The 22,799-nt window shown below is 43.1% G+C and overlaps 1 protein-coding gene across 1 annotated transcript in view; it reads left to right on the forward strand.

The window, feature by feature from the left end:
* The window catches only part of pparab (peroxisome proliferator-activated receptor alpha b), a 107,862-nt gene that overhangs the window by 58,725 nt on the left and 26,338 nt on the right, over positions 1 to 22,799 (forward strand). Inside the window, 3 exon segments of the mRNA XM_038779964.1 lie at positions 4,644 to 4,804; positions 7,804 to 7,872; positions 7,874 to 7,943. Of these exon segments, the coding sequence (XP_038635892.1) occupies positions 4,644 to 4,804; positions 7,804 to 7,872; positions 7,874 to 7,943 (300 nt within the window).

Below are 22,799 nucleotides of genomic sequence, written 5' to 3' on the forward strand. Positions count from 1 at the left end.
GTGGACATTGTGCGAGAAGAGATATTTTTGGAGTATATTATAATGAAGAAAGCTGATGAGCTGATATCAGAGACGTAAAGACCAAAGTTTTGAAATAATTTGGACAAACCTGTATTGAATTTGAAAGGGTTAACCGTTAAATGTTGATAGGTAGATAAGAGCATTAAAGATAGAAATAACCCATGAGGTTCAGTAGTTCTTCTGGAAGAATTTCAAGATACATTGCCTTCAGTAATAAGGACTCATTTGGAGGAACAGGCAGGCAGCTCAGTTCGCTGATGATTGTGAAGTAGTTCATAGATGCAAGGTGTTTTTTACAACATCTTTTTAGATCTGAGAGAGAGAAATGGGAAGGTGAGAAAAAAGTAGGTCAGGTAAAAGAAGGAATAGTTGAAAATTTCAGAGATTCCAGCTCAGTGAAAAGAAAGGGAGAGTACAAGGAATATGAGGAAGATTAGATGCTTTCATTGTAATAAACTAGGCCATATCAAGTCAATGTTCTGGAGTTAAGTGGGAAAACCAGTTGGATTTGTGGGACTTGTGAAATAAGTCTGAGACTGTGGAACAAGAAAAAACAGTAGGATTTGATCACAGAAAAACCAAACAATAGAATTTGTAAGGAGGTGTGAAAGTGTGTGCATAGCTTCTTCAGAATCAGTGAACAACACTCTACCAAGGTAGCCGATTTGTTAAAGGGCTTTGTGAAGGAAAAGTCCTTTTCATATTTATAAAATGGAGTGAGTAAAGATGTTAAGATTTTACTGGAGCACGTCAATCACTAATGTTGTGGTATAAGGATATTTGCTGTCCAGAGGGGATTTTGAAGGAAGAGGTTCTAGTAAGTGGTATTCATGATGAAGCTCAAAGAATTATTCTGGCTAAAGTAAACTTGAGAAATAGTTTGAAGAAGGGAGAATGGATTGTAGGAACAGTAGAAAAATTGCCTATTGCAAGATTAACTTATCTTCGGGCATGATATCGTTGGGTCATAGTAATGCCTACTGTAGTTGAACAGCCTGTAGAAAGTCGTGACACAGGATTACAGATCGAGAATCCTGGGTTGGTTCTGGATAATGAGATCATGGGCACATAAGATGAAACAGGAGGAGTGTGGCACAGAATAAGGGGCGTGAGATACAATTAGCTGACAGAATCTTTGGTGAAATGATTCAGGGTGAAAGGGAAGTCAATAAGGGGGTTCAGGATGAAAGGGAAGTTGATAAGGGAGTTGAAGTGTTTCGTTCAAAGAAATTAATAGAGTTGCAGCAAGGAGATACAAAGCTAAAACTGGTCTATCAAACAGCGTATTCTGAATCAGAAGCCCAAAGTGGAGACCTTCTTATGTTAATGCGGATGAAAAATGGGCACCAAATTGTACTACCACCTTGGAAAGAAATTCTGTGAATAACCCATGTGATTCCATCAAGGGAACATTTAGGAATAAGGAAAACTCAGGAGAAGATGCAGAAACAGTTTAACTGGCTTGGGTTACACAAAGATGTAGCTATTTGTTGAGCATGTCAAGCAATAGGAAAACCACAAGGTGTATTAGAGAATGGAGGGGGTGTTTGGAGGTCATGGTGGAGGAGCGGGAGGAAGGGGTCGAAGGATTGCAGCGGTATTAAAAAATGGCAGCCTGATGTGCGAGTCATCTTCCTGCACTGACGAGCTCAAAATGAGGTAAGTGCAGCCTCGGCGAGGGCATTCCCGACTGAGACCATAAAAACTAGCCAACGGTCTGTTGGATAGTAGAATTGTTCTTCCAGCTGCAGGTGCTGAGAAACGCCCCGAATATGTGCCCAAAACAACTTTCTTTTTTAAAAAATGCATTAATAATAATAATCTTTATTGTCACAAGTAGGCTGCAGTAACACTGCAATGAAGTTACTGTGAAAAGCCCCTCATCGTCACACTACGTTGCCCGTTCGGGTACACTGAGGGAGACTTCTGAATGTCAAATTTACCGAACGAGCATATCTTTCAGAACTTGTGGGAGGAAACCGGAGGAACCCCATGCAGTCCTGGGGAGAACGCACAGACAGTGACATAAGCGGGAATCGAACCTGGGACCATGGTGCAGTGAAGCAACAGTGCTAACCATTGTGCTGCCATCATGCCCTCTATGCCAACTACAGAAAAGTCATCAAGTGGGGTTGTATTGAAAAGTTGGGACAGTCAAAATCCATTATTAAAAATAGACTTGCTAAAAGGATATTGGCAAGTACCTTTATAGGAAAGGCAAAGGCTATCACCTTAAAGTTTGAGATGAAAAACTTAACTCTCAACATTCCAGAGACTAACTAATAAGATTATTCATCGACTCAGTCACTGTGCATTAACGATTTGGTGGTATTTAGTCAGAGTTTGGAGGAGCTCCTACAACATCTGGAAGAGCTTTATGATTGCTTAAGAAAAGCAAATTTGGCAGAAAGTGAGTTTGCTCAAGCCCAAATCCCATATTTAGGCCATATAGTCCCGAAAGAATTGCTGTTAAGTAATTTGGACATTCTGAATTCTCTCTGTTTGCCCGAACAGGCACTGGAGTATGACGAGTAGGGGATTTTCGCAGTAACTTCATTGCAGTGTTAATGTAAGCCTACTTGTGACAATAAAGATTGTAAAAAAATATATACTGTGGGACATGGTCAGGTGGCTCCATTAGATGCAAAAATACATGCCATTTGGGAATTTACAGAAGCTACAACAAAAAGGAAGTTCTGAGATTTCTGGGGCTGTGTGGTTTTTACTGCAAGTTTGTGTTTATTAACAGAACTCTTAAAGAAGAATAAGAAATTTAACTGGACAGTGGAATGCCAAACTGTGTTCAAAAATCTAAAAACCCGGATTAACAGGAGCACCAGTTTTAACCATACCAAATTATGATAAACAATTTGAAACTGAATGTGGACGCAAGTGATATTGGCATTGGGATTGTGTTGCTGCAGGAGGATGACAGTGGTATAAAAAAGCTCGTAGAATATTTTTCAAGGAAATTAAATAATCAATTCTATTATCCAAAAGGAAACGTTGAGTTTGGTTTTAGGATTGCAGCACTTTGAAGTTTATGTTGCTAATAATACATCAAAGACCATAAGCAAATCATAACCCCGTATAATTTCTGGAAAGACCTCTGGATTGGGACACCAGATTATTTGATGGAATCTATTACTTCAACCATGTGTATTGCTGATGCAGTATCCAGGATGTGTAGTATACAGAAGTTGGACATTTAACAAGGGTGTGAAAGGACTGACATGGACCTTTATCTGTAAGGAAACATGGTGTATATTTTATGTCAATGCAAGAAATCTGATTTTTCTAATTGTTGATGAGGTGAAAATGGTAAGAAATGAAATTGTCTTTTCAATTATGATGCTTAAAAATGGGAGGGGTCAAGAAGTTGTGATAAAGTGAAAATTAAGTAACTAATAAATGAGAATTAGTTAGAAAGACAGTTTGACTGAGGTCTTTGATATGTAGATTAGCCTAGCCACACTAAACCAATATTTACCCAAGTGAAGTGGATAACAAACAATAGGGAATAGAATTTCAGGAGATCATGCGTAGATGGTAAAAGTACAAAAGAGAAGACTAGGGTGAATTTCACCCTTCCAGAATATATGTTTTAAAAAATGTCATTAAGAGGGTCAAGTAGTTCAGGTAAGAAAAAAATCAAAAGAAAAACTAGTACATCAGTGGCAAGATTCCTCCTATTTGGGCAGTGAGCTGAGCAGAGCTGGTCCAAGATCACAGCCACATGCAGCAGGATGCTGTGTTCGCTCCAAACAAGCCAGTGTCTAAGACATTCTATTTAAACTGACAGTTGTTTCTATTCTAAACCAGAAGCAATCCCAAAAGAGATGGTGTTGAATGTGGTAACTATTGCTGGATGTGCTTAATTTTAATATCTATGGGATGTAGCTTGGATAATAGAGGGGCTTGGAACTGGGTCAATTTAACAATATTGTATGTAGCCATTATTGTAGTTGAGTGTATGTTTTTGGTTGTCTTTCTTTTGTGCTTTACTGTCAACAGACAGATAATTATCACCATTTATTTTATTTAATTATCACAAGAAGACTGGAACCAAATATAATTAGGAATTGGAATTCCAAGTCTCCCTTCCGCTGTTTGGAAAATCACCTTGGTTCTTAACACTTAAGTAAATCCCTCAGTCCAGCACTGAGGGAATGCTGCACTGTTGGAATTAGCATTTTTTGAATAAGATGTGAAAATCAAGTCTGCCCCCTCGAGTGGATTATTCCATAGCACTATTGGAGAAAGTGTCACTTGTGTCCTGGTCAATATTTATTGATCAACCAATATCACTTAAAATCTATTATTCAGTAATTGTTTTCATTACTATTTGTGGGACCATGCTGTGCAAAGGTGACATTTCCTACATTGCAACTTTGTCTGTATTTCTAAAGTACTGAAGTCGGGGTGTCCTGAGATTACAAAAGGCACTATATGAAAGATCAGTTTTTTTGCTTCTTGATTTGTGTCCCTGATTCAAGGGCTATTAAAAGTCTCACAAATGATTAAGATGTAAAAATATCTAACATGTATTTCAATTATACTTTGATTACCTGATTAATCTCATTTTCAGTATTTTTTTCCCCATATTCTCCATCTACCTTCAGATACTCTTACACCGGCCTCTAGTCCATCATCAGCAATCTTTCCGGTTACACCATTAGCCCAAGATGAAGCTTCCACCTCTGGCCTCAGCATAGAATGCCGAGTGTGTGGGGACAAGGCCTCTGGCTTTCATTATGGCGTACATGCCTGTGAGGGCTGTAAGGTATGTGCAATATAATGAAGTTTTTTTATTGAAGTGTGTATTTTGTTGATTTTCTTCGTCAACGTTATGTTACAATGTTTTATCAGTAGCTCCTCTATTGATGATTAAAGGAGATAAATTAATTGACTTTATTCAATTCTGACTGCTTCACCAAATCTACAGCATCAAGAGATCAATCCTCTTTTAGCTCAATATTTTGATCATTTTGATAGTTGATTTCAGATGTGTAGGACATTAGACACTTGGCTAAGTGCAGTTTTGAAGTTCTTAGGATGCCAGCTTCATTTCCTTCATGCTCATGTCATTTATTTGGGATATTGGCAATACTAGACTGCATGGGCAACATGGTAGCACAGTGGGTAGCACTGTTGCTTCACCACTCCAGGCTCCTAGGTTCGATTCCAGGCTTGGGTCATTGTCGGTGTGGAGTCTGCACGTTCTCTCTGTGTCTGCGTGGGTTTCCTCTGGGTGCTCCGGTTTCTTCTCACCAGTCCCGTTAGGTAATTTGGACATTCTAAATTCTCCCTCTGTGACCCGAACGGGCTGGAATGTGGCTTTTCACAGTAACTTCATTGCAATGTTAATGTAAGCCTACTTGTGACAATAAAGATTTTTTTTTAAATGTGGAGTCTCCTCCCTCCTGGCACACCACCTCAACCATACCATGTTCCCAGATGTTGAGTTTGATGCATTGGAGCACCCACTAATTGCTTTGGACAACCATTATATTTCAATTCCTCAAGGGAAGTATGGGACCAGAAGTCACAGTATAACTATTACCTTCCAACTAGCTGGGTTTCTTTGCATGAATGGTTGATTCAGAAAATTATTCTGATAGGACAGCAGTGGGAGAACATTACTTTACTCATCACTGGAGCCCATAAAACTTTATTTGCAGATATATTAGCAGTACATCTCCACATGCTACATGGATATAGCTGTGACAATTATAACTGTTTCCTGATGAAAGACCTGAATGCCTTTATTTTGAGGTTTAAATGTTTCAGAATAAAAAATACTGGATAATTTTAAGACACTGAAGTTCTGATCTGCAGAATTTCAGATGGTTTTTCATTAGTGATGCTGGCTTGGAATTTTAAATTAAACCTTTTCAGTCTTTTCTTAGGCTCGATTGGGAGTATCTAATTTTGTACAAAGTATACAAAAATCTGGAACAATTAATTTCTTTTTTATCCTTTCTTAAAGCATGAGCATTGTACTCGAGCTCATTCATATGCCATATTTTTAAAGAACTAAATGTTCTATTGAACTGAAGGAGGAGGCCATTTTCCCAATCTACCTCATTGTTCCATCAAAACCAATTATGTCACATTAGTGGATCTAACCAACCTTTAACTGATTACCAAATTCTTGTTGCCACTGCCGGCCTTGAAGACTATGCCAGATATTAATTAGTCTGTGTGCAGTAGTACTTGCCATCATGTACCTTTATTTTGAAATAGCGCTTCAGATTAATTTATTTTACGTATTTCCATGTAAATTAACTCTGAATCGATAAGATGGTGCATTAACTTGTTTGAATTTCTTTTGTCATTGTTCTGTCTGGTTTTGAATATTACTGTGACCTGTCGGGGTGTAAGTCTGGTCTATTTGCCCTGTACGTAACAAGTTATTTACCTGATTTATTTAGGGTTGCTCCTAGCGGGCATAAAGCCTTCTCAGGAGTATAGTGTTTTCCATCAGCAGGCGCATCAAAGCACTTTGGCACCTCTGGCACTGCTCATCAAGCCATCCCCCAGTTTTGCTATCCACTGACCTTGCTCACCACATACACACCCTCACCCCTCCCCACACGTTAGCCTCCAGGTCTTCTCTGACATCAGGCTTGCAGAGGGAGGAGTTGGTGTGTGAGCAGAGGTGAGACAGGAGTGTGGACGAGCAGAGAACAGGAGGAAGAAGGTTGAGCAGAGCTGGGGGTTGGGGAGGGTTGTGATGAGCAGTGCTGGGGTGGATAGCAGCTGACTGGACATAAAGGTTAAATGAAGGAACCCTTGTAAACACTTGAAACAGATATAACTACTTGTAGGCACTTAAACACAGCACCTGTCAAAACACTGGATCTGGACCTCGAGGGGCATGCCTTCCTCCATTAACCTCAAAGGAAGCTTGAATTTGGTGAAGCAGTGCTTTGCCACTTGCCTTCCTGAGTTCCTACAATGATAACTCCATGCTGCAGCTGGGAGAGGAAGCCCATGCTAGTCCAACATACAAAGATAACTGCTCACGATCAAACTGTCAGTGGCATACACCACTGCTTTGCTGCTGTCCAGAAGATCCAGGCGAATGGAATTTCCTATTTAGTTCTTGTATCTTGCTGCCGCCTTCCTTCTTTTCAAATATCTTCAGAAACTTTTATCTTCAACTGTACTTTTGCCTTGCTACTACCCGAGTCTTGTTTTTCCTTTGTTTGAAGAGCTTTTTCTTCATGTAAACTACTGTGAGATACCTTTCCGCATGTGAGGAATGCAAAATGCTTTTGTTGGAACCTAATATTTGTTTTAATTTGGAAAGAGCAGGGTGTAAATGCACTGCTATATACAAGAATCATGTATAAATATTTTGCTAAAACAGGAAAACAACTTTATTTTATCATGTTGTTCAGAATTATTGACAGACATCAGTAGGTTGCTTATTACAATGTGCTTTCCTTTGATTAATTCTCTTGACCAATTAATTTTGTGCAGATTATGGCTTTGGTTAAGAGCGGAAATTGTAATTTTAGCTGAGGACTATAGAAATCTTCTTTTTATAGTTTGTTTCATTAACTGTTTTCTGAAAGTGAATTCATATGCCATCATGTCTGGAGGGAAAATATCAGACCAGAAGTCAATGTCAAATTAGATTTTTTCATTGTATTGTATTTGAGAAAGTCAAAAAATACTGGAATTGAAAAAGGAAGGTTATATTATTCAACTAGATCTTGTATTCTATTAGAATCATGTTGCTGTATAATTGCCGCTGTGATTTTTATTTTGCAGGGCTTTTTTCGACGAACAATACGATTGAAACTGGATTATGATCAGTGTGAACGCAATTGTAAGATTCAAAAAAAAAAACCGCAACAAGTGCCAGTCCTGTCGTTTTCAGAAGTGCCTTTCAGTGGGAATGTCACATAATGGTATGTGATGGCTGTACGCTAGATTTTGAAGCAAAAACTTAAGCACTCCCTGCGCGGTTCTGATTGGGAGGTGAATGGGCGTGGACTGATGTATCTATTTTTCTCATAAGCATATCCAAGTTCTGTCACATATTATACAAACACCACATTCTGATTTTGGTCCTACGTTTTTATATGGTCAATACGTGCAGGGCTGAATAATGGTCTAGCTGGTTCTGCACCTTGAAGTCAGCAGTGTTCTGACGTCTGGATCTGCCGTAGGAAGCGTGCCTGATATTGCGTTAATTACTACTAATTAGTGGCAAGAGCAGGTTACAGAGTGTCACCTGCCCAGTGAATGCAAGATTTCAAATCTCTGAGGCTGCCAGCTGTGACCCAGAAAAAGGTAATGGCCAGCACTTTAAAGGGCCCCGGCATGGAACAGTGTCAGGTAACCCATCAGAGGATCAATCAAGTGGATCTACTCTAAATAGAGAAGAATATGCACTTTTGGTATGTGCCACGCGCTGGCAAGAGAAGGACGCCCAGTCAAACTCTTGCTGTGTGGGTGACGGTGGCCAAAGAGGTCAACAGTATTGGCGTGATGAAAAGCACTTGGTCCCAGTGCTACAAAAGGATCAATCACCTCCTGAGGTTGGCCAGGGTGAGTATGGCATCAGTATGAGTAATCTTGGTCCAGTGTGATACAAGCTTTGCGAGCGAATGCAGGAGGTCATTGAGGTTAGCTGCTTGTCAAAAGTAGTACGATTCCACAAAGACGCAGCTATATCCTATCCTATACCATACCATTTGCATTTCAAGTAATGGGCTAGTTATATGAAGTGTGGTCAGTAGGATCATCTTATAACGCGTGAGCATAGGCTTCTAATCTGATGAGTTGGATGCATACCGTATAATAGTTTGAAATTTGTGTTGAAGCCTTTATGTCCAATCTTTTCAGAAGTGTGAGCCCATGCAGGTGGGGGTCTACCCAATCTGGACGTCCTGACTCCTTATGAGGAGCAAATGTTGGCCCTTCTGTAGCCCAATTCATCCAGAAGTACAGGCAATGGAGGAATTGGAGGAAGGCCTGATCCTGGTGAGATAGTCAAATTATCAGTGATTGATAAAGAGGAGACATGGCTGTTGGTGGTTTAATGGGAGTTAGGAATTATGTAATGTGTTTGGTGAATAGAGTTCACAAATTGGCACCTTGGCCAACTTCATTATCTCAAATTTCAGATCATAGTTAAAGGCTCATTATATCAGGCGTTTAATCATGCATGTTGGACTGTGAAGAGGTTGACGGTCGTCATAAGATAGTGCTGATGTGTCAAGTCATTACATACCCTTACCGATATCTCTGTTACAGGAGAAGCCTCTTCAGCACAGGTGGCACCAAAAGCCATCCGGCAACCGCTCTCCTCCTTGTCCGAAGAGGCGAGAGGTTGCCGGATGGCTTTTGGTGCCACCAATGCTGAAGAGGCTTCTCCTGTAACAGAGATATCAGTAAGGGTTTGTAATGACTTGACACTCCGATTCTAGTGGTAGGAGGTGAGCTGCAGCTGCATTCATCTGGACGTTTCTCTCCTGGCACTTCTGTTGGGGCAGCATCTCCTCCATCCATCAGCCATTGACCATTGCCATGGCGACCCAAGATTTGCATGCATCTCAACATGAGTCTCCTGAAGTGTCAGCCGTATGCAGAGTATGCCCGTCAAAGTCATTCCGTGCAGATCAGCTGTCTCTCTCCATATACCCTTGAGCAAGGAGAGAGCACTCGTAAATGTGGTAGTAAATATCCACATTGGTCATGAAAAGGGGCACATTGGTGAGGTTTTTATTCATTGATGTTAGATTTTTTGAGCCTGTGGAAAAACACATCCCCCATTCCCTCATGCTGACGTTCTTATTGATTGCTGTGTGCCTGGTGTCTGTAGGTTTAAGGAAGAAATAAAAGGTTGGTGGAGGGCAGGAGGAATCGTGTTCTCCTGTGGGGTGATAGTGAATGATTGGATACAGGAACTACAGGATTTTCATTGAGACATGAGAAAAGGAGGCCCAATGTTTTCACCAAAGTCCTTCTGTAGCAGTGGTAAGACGCAGAGGCATCCCGGCAGTGGTGCACCTATCTACTCTATCTACTGTATCAAAAGCAGGAAACTCCCTGTAGTCCCTCAACTCATCATTGCCCCTTCTGACATATCCTCATCTGTCAAGACATCTTGGATGGCAAGGCTATGGAGTACACAATAAACTATGACCATCAGGAACACACACGAGTGGAAGTATTGTAATGCACCTCCAGATCTGTCCAGGCATTGGAATTGCATGTTTAGTAGATCAGTGGTCTGTTCCACTATGACCCCGGTGCTAGCATGGCTCTAATTCTACCTTCTCTGTCAAATCTGGACATCTTCACGGGTGTCAATTGCCACCTTTTCAGTGGATATCCCTTATCACATAGTAGCCATTCTTCCAACAAATCGGTGCATGTAAAAAGGTCTGTAATATGAGTTTTCTAAGGATGTCTGAGTTGCTGCCTGGGTACCAGCACAAACCTGCATGATCCACCAATTATGTTCGCACATCAGCTGGACATTGATCAAGTAGAATCCCTTCCTGTTTGTGAAGGTGCATGTCTGTTTTGCAGGAGACTTAAGCAACATGCATGCAGTCAATGGCTCCCTTCACACTGGGGAAACTTGCAGTAGCTTTAAATCCTCAAGCTCGATGAACTTGGCTGTGGCCATCTTGTGTGAAAGCAATATAATTCCCAGCCCTCGGAACATTGCATCTGTGAACATCTAGATGCAATGGTATGCAGTAGGCTGTGTTAACCCAAGGAGGTCTCCACAGGCTGCATGAAATGAACCTGTTGTGAAGAGGTTCAGTACCACTGTCACCTTCAATGAGACAGGCAACGGGTGGTCCCCAATGCAGTTGGATGCCATTTCCCCTGCGGGCATCTTGCAAAGTAATGTTACAGTGGCTCTTGAAAGCCTGAGTCTTTACTTGCACTAAGTCTCACTTTGTTGCAGGTAGCTAAATCTCTGGCTGCATTCTCTTGGGGCAGCAGAAGATCATCTGCTCTTCTACTGAGGGTTTCTGGGTTGTTCCTGACATTCGGGGTCTGGGGCTGCTTTGCTCGATCCCCTTCCTGAAAATCCACATAATTCTGAGCCTCCTTGTGTTCCCTTCTTCCTCTCCTAATCCTTCTCTCTGTCTCAGTGGAGATTCTATCTCCAACTGTGACCACAAGGCCCATCTGTCTCAACTTTACAACCCTGGGTCATGGACATGAAAACAATTAATCAGTCAAGAGCCCTCTGAGTCAGAGGAGGGAAAACAATATCCAAAAGGTTCCACTCATTCCCCTGAGCATGCCCTGCAGTCAATTAAGTGTAAACCTATCTGAACAATGACTGCCCATTAGAAAACACATTCCCTACCTGTCGTGATTTCACCCTGAAGGCATGTTATTGTCTTCTGAATGTATTTTAGCTGTGAGCTGGGTCGTTAATGACCTTAATTGCGTTCTTAATTACAATTTAAATAATGTGGCCGGCTTTTGACACACCTACATACTATATTATCGTAAGATGGCACGATGTTGTAAATGGTGCTCCAACATCACCCCCATATTGCGTTCCCGAAAGTGATTCATATTATTCAGCCTGTAGTGTTTGGGCTTCTTATCTGACATCAAATCCCTAATGATTCATAGTTTTCTACATTTAGCTAAGTTCATCTTTAACACTGACCTACAAGGGCTGCAGTTTGAGGAGGCGAACAAAAGCACTGTGGTGAACCACTGTGTACACCTGTATTAGGGGATGTAAGAACCTGTAGTACTACAGGTTCGCTGGTAGCTCCTGCCGGCTGGCTCCGCCCACTAGGAGCTGTATAAATATGCGTGTCCTCCATTGATCTGCCTTTTCGCCAGCTGCTGTAGGAGGCCACGCATCTGACTGCAATAAAGCCACAGTTGCACCCAATCTGAGTCTCTGTGCATTGATCGTGCATCAAGCACAAAAAGTGCTGGTGGCTGGGGAGGTTTAGCTCCATTGGCTAGACAGCTGGTTTGTGCTGCAGTGGCCAGCAGCGTGGATTCAATTCCCGAACAGGCTGAAGTTATTCATGAAGGCCCACCTTCTCAACCTTGCCCCTCACCTGAGGTGTGGTGATCCTCAGGTTAAATCACCCCAGTGTGCACTTCCCCACAAAGGAGAAAGCAGCCAAAGGTCATCTGGGATTATGCCGACTTTACCGCACCCTAACCTACTATCAACACTTCAAAACCCAGAATAGAAAACCATCAAGAGTTTAAAATCTAACTGTGTCATTTTGTTAAGCTGTCAGTAGAAAGGATAACCGTGTCATTTTGTTAAGCTGTCAGTGGGAAGGCAAGTGTTTGTCTAATTTGCCTTTGGGGAATGACGAATGCTTGTTTTTATTAGATGGTTATGTTTTGAACTGTCTCCTTTTAATTCAATATAAAATGGAGGAGAGTAATGTGCCCTCCTACTAGGTCTGCCTGGTGATAATGCATATGGCATGATTGCCATGGGGACAGGGGCCCATGTCAAGCCCTATTGGAGGCAGGGTCCTAATTTCTAGACTGTGGAAAACACTGGTATGGAACTTTACGAATCTAATAGCTGCCTTTAAAACAATCAATTCTGCTGCTCTTTTGGACCACAGATCCAAACGCCATTGGGAAGGTGATAGCTGTGTCCACCTGCCTGATATTGCCATATCGGCATCTAATAGCTGCCTTTAGAACAGTCATTCTGCTGCTCATTTGGACCACAGATCCAAACGCCACTGGGAAGGTGATAGCTGTGTCCAACTGTCCACCTGCCTGATATTGCCATATCGGCAACCAGGTCTTCTCTTTCAGGCACACGCTTGTGGGGGGATGTAAGTGACAACACCCAAGTGCTCAGGAGTGAGCTAACTGAAGAGAACTGTGTCACTTCCATGACTCTTTATTCCAGCTTAAATAGCCAATTAACTGCAATGCTGGTCAAGCAATTGTACGTACAAGGAGCACTGGTAAAGCTGACAGGCACGTATAGGTACCATGGGAAATTTGGCACAAAGCAAATTACTGCAGATGCTGGCAATCTTAAAGAAAAACAGAAAATGCTGCAAATGCTCAGGAGATCCGGCAGCATCTATGGAGAGAAACTGAGGGAACATTTCAGGTTGATGACATCTCATCAGAACTGATGAAAGATTATCAACCTGAAAAATTAATTATTTCTTTCTTTGCCGATACAGCCAGACCTTTTGGGAAGCATGGTTAGATGAGAGTGATGTTTTGTTGCCCAAAAGACTTCCATTTATTTGATTCTCTTGGGTTAGGGAGGTTATGAATGGCCCACTCTCATGTAAAGAAATCAGTAACCTGACATTAATACTGTTCACTTGATACAGAGATTGTTCCATAGCTGCCTGAATGGCTGTGTCCTACAGGAGCTGAATTCAATAACCACCTTCACAGTTGATCACTTCCAGCTTGGTTCTTGCAACATACCCCTTTTCTGTATAATAAACCTCCGATTATATGAAAGCACCACATCAGTGCAATTTATTTCAATATAGTAATAGCAAAGTACATACAATCACCCTATTTTTTTATTATCATCGGTGTCTAAACCTGCCTTTCTACCACCTAAGTGCTTCTATCAGTGCAGCCTGAGTGATAGCATTCCAGGAAGTTGGCTTCTCAACCTATTGAGAGGGATCAGTGGACTGAGGCAGCTGCCATCTCGTCAGCTTGTTCCTCCGCAGCTTAGTATCACATTCTACTGATGCTCGTTATGAGCAAAACTGTTCCAAAACAAAAGAAAGGGAAAGAGTAGAGCAGTAGAAATTGTGCTTTTGGCACTGCAGTTTAAGGATAAAACTAAGGTGTGAAATAATTAAACCAGGAGAGAGTAATAAGAAATATCTGAGTAAACATTAGAACAGATGTACAGATGAGGGTGTATGGCCCAAATAAGCATTCATTATACAAACAACAGTATAAAGAATAAATTGAAAGAATGACAGATACAAATTTAACTTGGAGAATATAACATAGTAGCCATTGTTGAAGCATGGCTGCAAGACAATCAGGGCTGAGAACGAGATATACCAGGTTACAAGGTCACAGGAAAGATGTGGAAAATGGTAGATGAGGAGTTGTAGCCTTAGGGTATTGATAAAATAATTTAAATGATGGAAACATTAAGAGTAGAATTAATAAATAGAAAATATTTAAGACTAATAGGAGTTCTGTATAGGCCTCCTGGTAGCAGATGTAAAGTGGTAGAATATTTAAATGCAAAGATTAAACAAACATTTATTAAAGGCAGGGTGGATTTCATAGGGGATTTTAACTTTCATATGCCTACATGAAGGCCACTTGCTTTCTCCCTACCCTTCTGGGTTAGGAGTTGGGGGTGCTTCCTCCTACTCCTGCCAAGCTCCTCCACCATATAATCCCAGCCCCTATGGCCACTTCAAGATAAAAGTCTATATGCTGTGTCGTGCCGCAGTTTTAACTCCACTGGATGTGGAGAAACTTGGATTTCTGGATTTTCCATGCACTACAGGATTCCAATGCTCCTGCTATGTTGTTAAGTAAAAATTCCCTCTGTTTCTCTCCATTCTTTCCCATCTTCTCCTTAATATCTTGAAAACTTTGGTCAAATCACCCCTTAAGCTTCTAAATTCCAGATAATATACTTTTCCTCATAACTTAACCCTTGGGGTCTCTGGGATGAATTTTACCTGGAAGGTGCGACTGTAAAATTGCAAGGAATGATGTCAGGCTGATGCCCACCATTGAGCAATTTTGCCAATGGTAAGACAGGAATCAGCAGTCCTCCAACCCCTAAGAGATGGGCAGCCAATTTCCATAAATAATGGCACGATAATTTAAGAAAGATTTATTATTCCCGAGTACTTAAGTTGGAATTGGGGTTTTAATTTTTTAATAGGCTGCACTTCTTATTCAATAGACTGCTTCAAATATAAAGAGAATATAGGTGGCACTATGGTGGTGTTGAAGAAGTAATTGCTGAACACTATAAACTCATTCTAAAATCACCTTTGTAAACAAGGGGTTTCTTGGTAGAGCCAGCAAGCCTAGAAACTATTGGAGATATAAGTTATACATGGAGGTTACAGAATCAATGGATTAAAAAAAAATTAGTGTACATTTTTGCTTGGAGGATCCCAAAGTATGCCACATTGCCATGGAGATGGAATATGGGAGTTAGGACGGTTCCTTTCTTGTAATCTATCTGGGTGTGTTTTTGCTCACAGAAGTAGGCAATCAGCCATCAGCTTGGGTTGGAACTTGAGACGGCAGAAATAGATTTTGTAGAAGCTGTAAAGCAGCTGTGGGACCAGGAGCTGTGGGGAGAGACTGAGAAAGCCAAGGACAAGGAGAGTTTTGATATTGTGGCGAAATCTGTCATTTATTTTTTTTTGCTGAAAGGAGAGATATTGCTGAACAATCTCTTAGTTGTGATTTGCGATTGGACACTAGGTGAACAATCCTGGATGTACATTTAATAACTAATTTAAGACAATCGATCAAGCGTGTAACATGGCTTAATTAATGTCGCTTGCTAGAAGTGACATACATTCATATGCAGGGACCTGTTTTGTGCAACAAATTATGTTCAAGCCTTGTTATATTTATTTGAATTTTGTCTCTCACTTATCAGGCAAAACACAAGAATTTCAAATGATTACAATTTATACTGCAGGATAGAGAGGGGTTCTGATTGGTTGGCAAGTTGACTCTGATTGATCTACTTATTACCATGCAGAAAAACATGGGAAACTATAGGCTCCCCATGCTTCTGGGTAATTCAAGAAAGGCACAAGGCTTGAACATATTCTTATTGATTGCAGGGTCTGGGTCTCTGTGTATGAATATATGTCGTTTTCAGCAAGCGACTATGGTACAACCTTGACTTACTGACCAGAATGTTCCGGTTGTTCATGCTGGTGGGATCTTCTGAAGACAAACACCTTGAAAAGCAAAATAACCAAAGATATGCATGTTTAGCTTTTAATGGCACCTCATTTGGATAATCCTCCTTTGTTCGCAAACGAGCTAAACTATCTAAATGTGTGTTGGAGGGGAAGAATTTTTTATGTCCGCGTGTCATCGGTGCACATTTTATATTTATTTTTAACTCCTTTTATGAAGCATTTAGAACACTAGATAGATTCCATGAGAAGAGGCTGGAAGAAAAAGGTGAAGTGAATTTACAGGACGTGTTCCCACATATTTTGGCACTTATCCTAGCACATAATATGTAATACGTTAGCATGTAATATTGCATTGCATGTGGGTTTCTTATCCACAAACCTTGCTTCAATTGTCATAGTTTTTGATCATATTTTCATGTCAACTTTTCCCTTTATGGATTGCTATGTTATTTTTTAACAGTTTTGCAATATCAGTGTTATCATATAATTGTAACTGTGGTGTACAAATTTATTTATTTTTTCTCCCAGTTCTATCACTCTAATTTTTAAGCAATTTTCCAGTAGCTAAGTATTTCAAATTCTATTAATGTTTTCTCTTGTTATTTTTAAATAACATTTAAGTTTAAACTTAATTTATTGCCAAATTTTGTGAGGGGTTGTGTGGCATCTGTCCTCTTTGTTTAATTTGAGAGCCTCCTTGATGTCGTCTTGTACCATCAATTACCTTTTTATTAACTGCAATTTGTAGTATTTTGTTTTGTTCACACCAATTCTTGGTTATTTTCTTGTTAATCTTCCACCTGTTTGTTTTTTTTTTAATTGTCCACACATGATTAAATCTCTTGCTTGCCCAAAAGTTATGCAGTTTTTATTTTCCCCCTCAGATTGTCCCTCACTTTTCTCTGTCATATCTGACCAAACTGATTTCTAGTTCTCTTAAACTTTGTCAAAGAGGGGCTGACGGTGATGTGCTGAACGGACGCACATCAGGTGGCTCTCCTCCCAACCAGAATCAAAAATGCTCTGTTAGGCGAATTTTGTCCGGAAATCGATAGGGAAGTAACCCCAATGGAAGAAAGAGAACGATTGCAAAAAGAATGCCAACAAACAGGAGCCGAAGGGATGGCAGAAGTGTTGGAAAGGGCAATGAACAGCAAGCAGATGAACCGGCAGACCCACAAGGCGAGGGGGTCCCGGCCGCCCAAGATAGGGGGAGCCCATCGACCTGAACACCAGCCTCCATCTCGCCACCTGGAGACGGATGGAAGACCTTCCTCAAGCTGGCCACCATGAAAAAGATAATCAGAATTGAGATCCAGGTGGCGGTTAAGGTGGAGGTGACTGAGGCAATCGTCACCCTACAAAAGCCGATCGACGGACTGGGGAAGAAAGTGGAGGCGGGGGAGAGGACAATCCACGACCTGTAGTAGAGAGCCTCGACGGACCAGAGCGACACTCATCGCTCTGGAGGCAGAGGTAAAAAGGTTGGTGGCGGCCCAAGGTAGCTTGAAGGGGAAATTCGAGGATCAGGAAAATGGGTCCCGGCGACAAAACATGTGGCCTGCCAGGAGGCATGGAGGGTAGAGACCCGACAGGCTACATTGCCCAAATGCTGAGGAACCTAGTCGAGAGAGACTGCTTCCTCAACCTCCCAGAATTTGACAGGGCTCGCAGGTCGCTCAGACTGAAGCCCAAGGTTGGAAGCAGCTGAGAGCGATCATTGGGAAGCTGCACTGATACCAGGATCGTGAGAGGATCCTGCGGCGAGCAAGACAGACTAAAGCAAGCACATGGGAAGGACACAGAGTCTGTATTTATCAAGATATTGGGGCAGACCTGGCAAAAAGGGCTGAGTTTAACCAGGCAAAGTCGACGCTTTACAAACGTGGGGTGTGATTGGGCATGTTATTCCCAGCCAGACTTTGGGCACACGCCAGAGAAAGTGTACTTTTTCAATACCCGGCAGAGGCAAACAACTTTGTATGGGCCATCGGCCAGGACAACGGGCAGGCGAGGCTGCGATGAAGGCGGGTTGGAGGAAAATCGCTGAAAGAAACAGATTGATAAAACAAGTTAACATGTTTGCGCAGGACTGTACTGCCTCGTTCTGATCAGAAAGACCGAATCACAGGAGAGAGCGATGATGGGGAAATGTAGGTTACGGGGCAAAGTGGAGAAAGTGGACAGTCGGCGGGCCTAGGAAAGGGCTAGAGCAGCCCTGCGAGTGGAGCCACTGTACTAGCAGGGAGGGCTAGCATGGGAAGACAGGCAGTAAGGGGGGTGCACCTCTCGGCAGGGAGGGAGTGCCTGGCCAGAGGGAGGGAAGGTGGGGGGGACGCAAGGAATACGTAGGAAACAGGGCGTAGGAACCGTGGGGGGGAAAAAAATAGCTGGTACTCTGATTGGCAGATCGGGAGCAGGCCAAGGAAACAAGATGGCGCCGCAAGCAGCCACTTTGGAGGATCCCTAAACAAAGGAAAACCCCGGGTGCAGAGACGCATTCACCATTTAAGTATGATTGATCCCGCAGGACCGGGGGGAGCGAAACCCCCCATCAGGATTATCACCTGGAATGTGAGGGCTCTCAGCGGCCCAGTGAAAAGGTCCAGAGTCTTCGCCCACTTAGGCCGAAAAGCCAACATAATCTACCTGCAGGTGACAGACCTGAGGGAGAAGGACCGACTGCGAGAAAGAAAGGACTGGGTGGGACAGACATATCATTCATGCGAAGGGATGAGGGCTAGGGGAGTAGCGATAGTGATCAGCAAGTGGATGAAGTTAATTGAGACATAGACGGTTACAGACCAAGGGGAAAAGACCATAAGACATAGGAGCAGAATTAGGCTACACGGCCCATTGAGTCGCTCCGCCATTCAATCCTGGCTGATATTTTTCTCATCCCCATTCTCCTACCTTCTCTCCATAACCCCTGATCCCCTCATTAATCAAGAACCTATCTATCTCTGTCTTAAAGTGAATTGGCCTCCACACCCTCTGCATCAAAGTGTTCCACAGTTCACCACACTCTGGCTGAAGAAATTCCTCCTCATCTCTGTTTTAAAGGATCATCCCTTTATTCTGAGATGGTGTCCTCTGGTTCTAGTTTTTCCTACAAGTGGGAACATCCTCTCCATGTCCACTCTATCCAAGCCTCTCAGTATCCTGTAAGTTTCAACAAGGTTCCCCCCCCTCATCCTTCAAAACTCCAATGAGTACAGAACCAGAGTCCTCAACCGTTCCTCATGTGACAAGCTGTTCATTGTAGGAATCATTCTTGTGAACCTCCTCTGGACCTTTTCCAAGGCCAGCACATCCTTCCTTAGATATGGGGCCCAAAACTGCTCACAATACTCCAAATGGGGTCTGACCAGAGCCTTATACAGCCTCAGAAGTACATCTCTAGTCTTGTATTTTGGCCCTCTTGACATGAATGCTAACATTGCATTTTCCTTCTTAACTGCTGACTGAACCTGAACGTTAACCTTTTTGTGCTTCTGATTTCCTAAGCATTTCCCCATTTAGAAAATAGTCTATACATAAATTCCTCCTTCCAAAGTACATAACCTCACATTTTTCCACATTATATTTAATTTGCCACTTCATTGCACACTCTCCTAGCTTGTCCAAATCCTTCTGCAGCCCTCTTGCTTCCTCAATACTACCTTTCTCGCTACAGATCCTTGTATCATCTGCAAACTTAGCAACAGTGCCTTCAGTTTCTTCTTTCAGATCATTAATGTATATTGTGAAAGTTGTGGTCCCAGCACAGACCCCTGAAGCACACTACTAGTCACCGGCTGCCATCCTGAAAAACACCCCTTTATTCCCACTCTCTGCCTTCTGCCAGTCAGCCAATCCTCTATCCATGCCAGGATCTTACCCTTAACACCACGAGCTCTTAACTTATTTAACAATCATCTATGCAGCACCTTGTCAAAAGCCTTCTTGACATCTAAGTAAACCATGTCCACTGGTTCTCCTTTGTCTAACTTCCTTGTTACCTCCTCAAAGAACTGTCAGACATGACATCCCTTTGTCAAAGCCGTGCTGACTCAGTCCTATTTTACCATGCACTTCCAAGTACTGTGCGATTTCATCTTTAATAACGGCTTCTAAAATCTTACGAATGACCGAAGCCAAGCTAACCAGCCGATGATTTCCTGTCTTCTGCCTCCCTCCCTTCTTAAACAGTGTATAACATGAGACACTTTCCAGTCCTTTGGGACCCTTTCTGCCTCCAGTGATTCCTGAAGGATCACCACCAATGCCTCCACAATCTCCTCTGCTATCTCTTTTAGCACCCTGGGGTTTAGACAATTCGGTCCAGGTGACTGATCCACCTTCAGACCTTTCAGTTTCCCCAGAACCTTCTCCTTAGTGATGGCCATTGCACTCACCTCTGCCCCCTGATTCTCCTGGAGCTCTGGCATCCCACTTGTGTCTTCCACCGTGAAGACTGATGCAAAGTAACTATTCAGTTCCTCTGCCATTTCTTTGTTTCCTATTTTTACTTCTCCAGCCACGTTTTCCAGTGGTCCAATGTCTATTTTTGCCTCTCTTACCTATCTTCTTTTATATTACTAGCTAGCTTGCACTCATGTTTCATCTTCTCTCCCCTTATGCTTTTTTAGTTGTCCTCTGCTCGCTTTTAAAGGCTTCCCAATCCTCTGGCTTCCACTAATCCTTGCCATATTGTATGCTTTTTCTTTTGCTTTTATACTGTCCTTGACTTCCCTCGTCAAACATGGATGCCTTGTCCTGCCCTGTGCATGTTTTCTCCTCCTTGGGATGAATTCCTGTTGTGCCTCCCGAGTCACCCCCAAAGATTCCTGCCATTGTCTTCCCTGCTAGGCTCCTTTTCCATGGTATATCATGGTCAGCGGTGTCCTAGATGGGGCAACGGTATTACTGGTAAATGTGCACGCGTCTAACTGGGACGACACAGACTTTATATAAATACCATGGTGAAAACCCCCGACATTGACACACACCAGCTGATCATGGGGGGGGGGAGGGGGGGGTTAACTGCATTCAGGACCCTCTGATTGACTGATCAAACCCCAAAATGGGGAAAAAGACAGGCATGGCAAGGGAACTGGAACATTCATGTCACAGATGGGGGCGGTGGGCCCATGATAGTTCCTACACCATGGTGAGAAGGAATTCTCGTTCCTCTCACTGGTCCACAACGTATACACCGGATTGCCGACTTTGCAATGGAGAAATTGGTACTTCCAGGAATAGTAAGAGCGGAATACTCCTTGATAGTCATCTCCGACCACGCTCCACACTACATGGATGTGAGGTTGGAGACGGGCCGTGACCAGCGCCCCACATGGAGGCTGGACATGGACCTCTTGGCCGTCAAGTCCTTCTGCCAAAAACATCATAGGCCATAATAACCAGAACGGGGAAATATTACCTTCCATGTTCTGGGAGGCACTGGAGGCTGTGATCAGGGGAGAAATTATAGCCTATAAGACTCGTAGAGACAGGGAAGAGAGGGTGGCCAGGCAACAACTGATCAACTCCATCCTGGAGGTCAACAGAAAGTACTCCGAAGCCCCAACATAGAGCTTCTGGCGGAGAGGAGAAAGCTGCAAATGGACTTTAACCTGCTATCCACTAGGAAAACAGTGCACCAACTCCGCCAAACACGGGGGACTTTCTACGAGCACGAAGAAAAGACTGGCTGGCCACTGACTCACCAGCTGAGAAAGCAGACAGCCACGAGGGAGATAGCGCAGGTAAAAAAAAAACAGCTGAGCCTGATAACTGAGCCAAAAGAGGTCGATCAGGCATTCAAGACCTTCTAACGATTGCTGTACACCTCCGAACCCCCCGGCGCGGATGAAACAGTTCCTCAACGGAGTGGACATGCCAGTTGTGGGGGAGGACAAGCAAGGCGAACTTGAAGCACCAATAGATCTGTGAGAAATCATAGAGAACATCAGCTCCATGCAGGCGAGGAAAGCGCCGGGACCCGGCGGGCTTCTATAAAAATAATTAGTGCCGGCCCTGGCCCCGCACCTAAGGGATAGGTTCGTAGACTCGCTAGTGAGGGACACCCTGCCTCCTACGCTAACACAGGCCACTATATCGCTGGTACCTAAAAAAAAAAGACAAAGGCCTGCCAGAATACCAATTGTACAGATCAATTTCACTGCTTAATGTAGACCCGAAGATACTTGCGAAAGTTCTGGCCAAGAGACTGGAGATCTGGAAAGCTCTTTCTCCCCCCCCCCCCCCCCCCCACCCCCCCCCCCCCCACCCCCCCCCCCCCCCCCCCCCCCCCCCCCCACCCCACCCCCAGGAGAGAACATGAGGTGATCATCTCTCTGGATGCAGAAAAGGCCTTCGAAGGACCTCCTTTTTTTTTTAACATTTAAGAGTACCCAATTCATTTTTTCCAATTAAGGGACAATTTAGCGTGGCCAATCCACCTACCCTGCACATCTTTGGGTTGTGGGGCCCGAACCCACGCAAATACGGGGAGAATGTGCAAACTCCACACGGACAGTGAACCAGGCCCGTGATCAAACCTGGGACCTCGGCGCGGTGAGGCAGCAATGCTACCACCATGCTGCCCCAGAAATTCAAGTACTGAAACGGTTTGTGCTAGTTTCACCTCCTGGGTGAATCTCCTGCGCTACCAAGGTGAGCATTCGGACCAACACCACCAGCTCTGAATACTTCCAGCTGCATAGAGGCACACGGCAGAGATGCCCACTGTCCCTGCTCCTGTTTGCCCTAGCAATTGAACCCCTGGCGATCGCTCTGCTAGACACAAAAGCTGGAAATGTATCCAAAGGGGTGGTGCAGAGCACGGAGTCTCTCACTCTATGTAGCTGACTTGCTCTCTCCGTCTCCGAACCA

The sequence above is a fragment of the Scyliorhinus canicula genome, chromosome 20, assembly GCF_902713615.1.
Source record: "Scyliorhinus canicula chromosome 20, sScyCan1.1, whole genome shotgun sequence".
In the NCBI taxonomy this organism is placed as follows: Eukaryota; Metazoa; Chordata; class Chondrichthyes; order Carcharhiniformes; family Scyliorhinidae; genus Scyliorhinus; species Scyliorhinus canicula.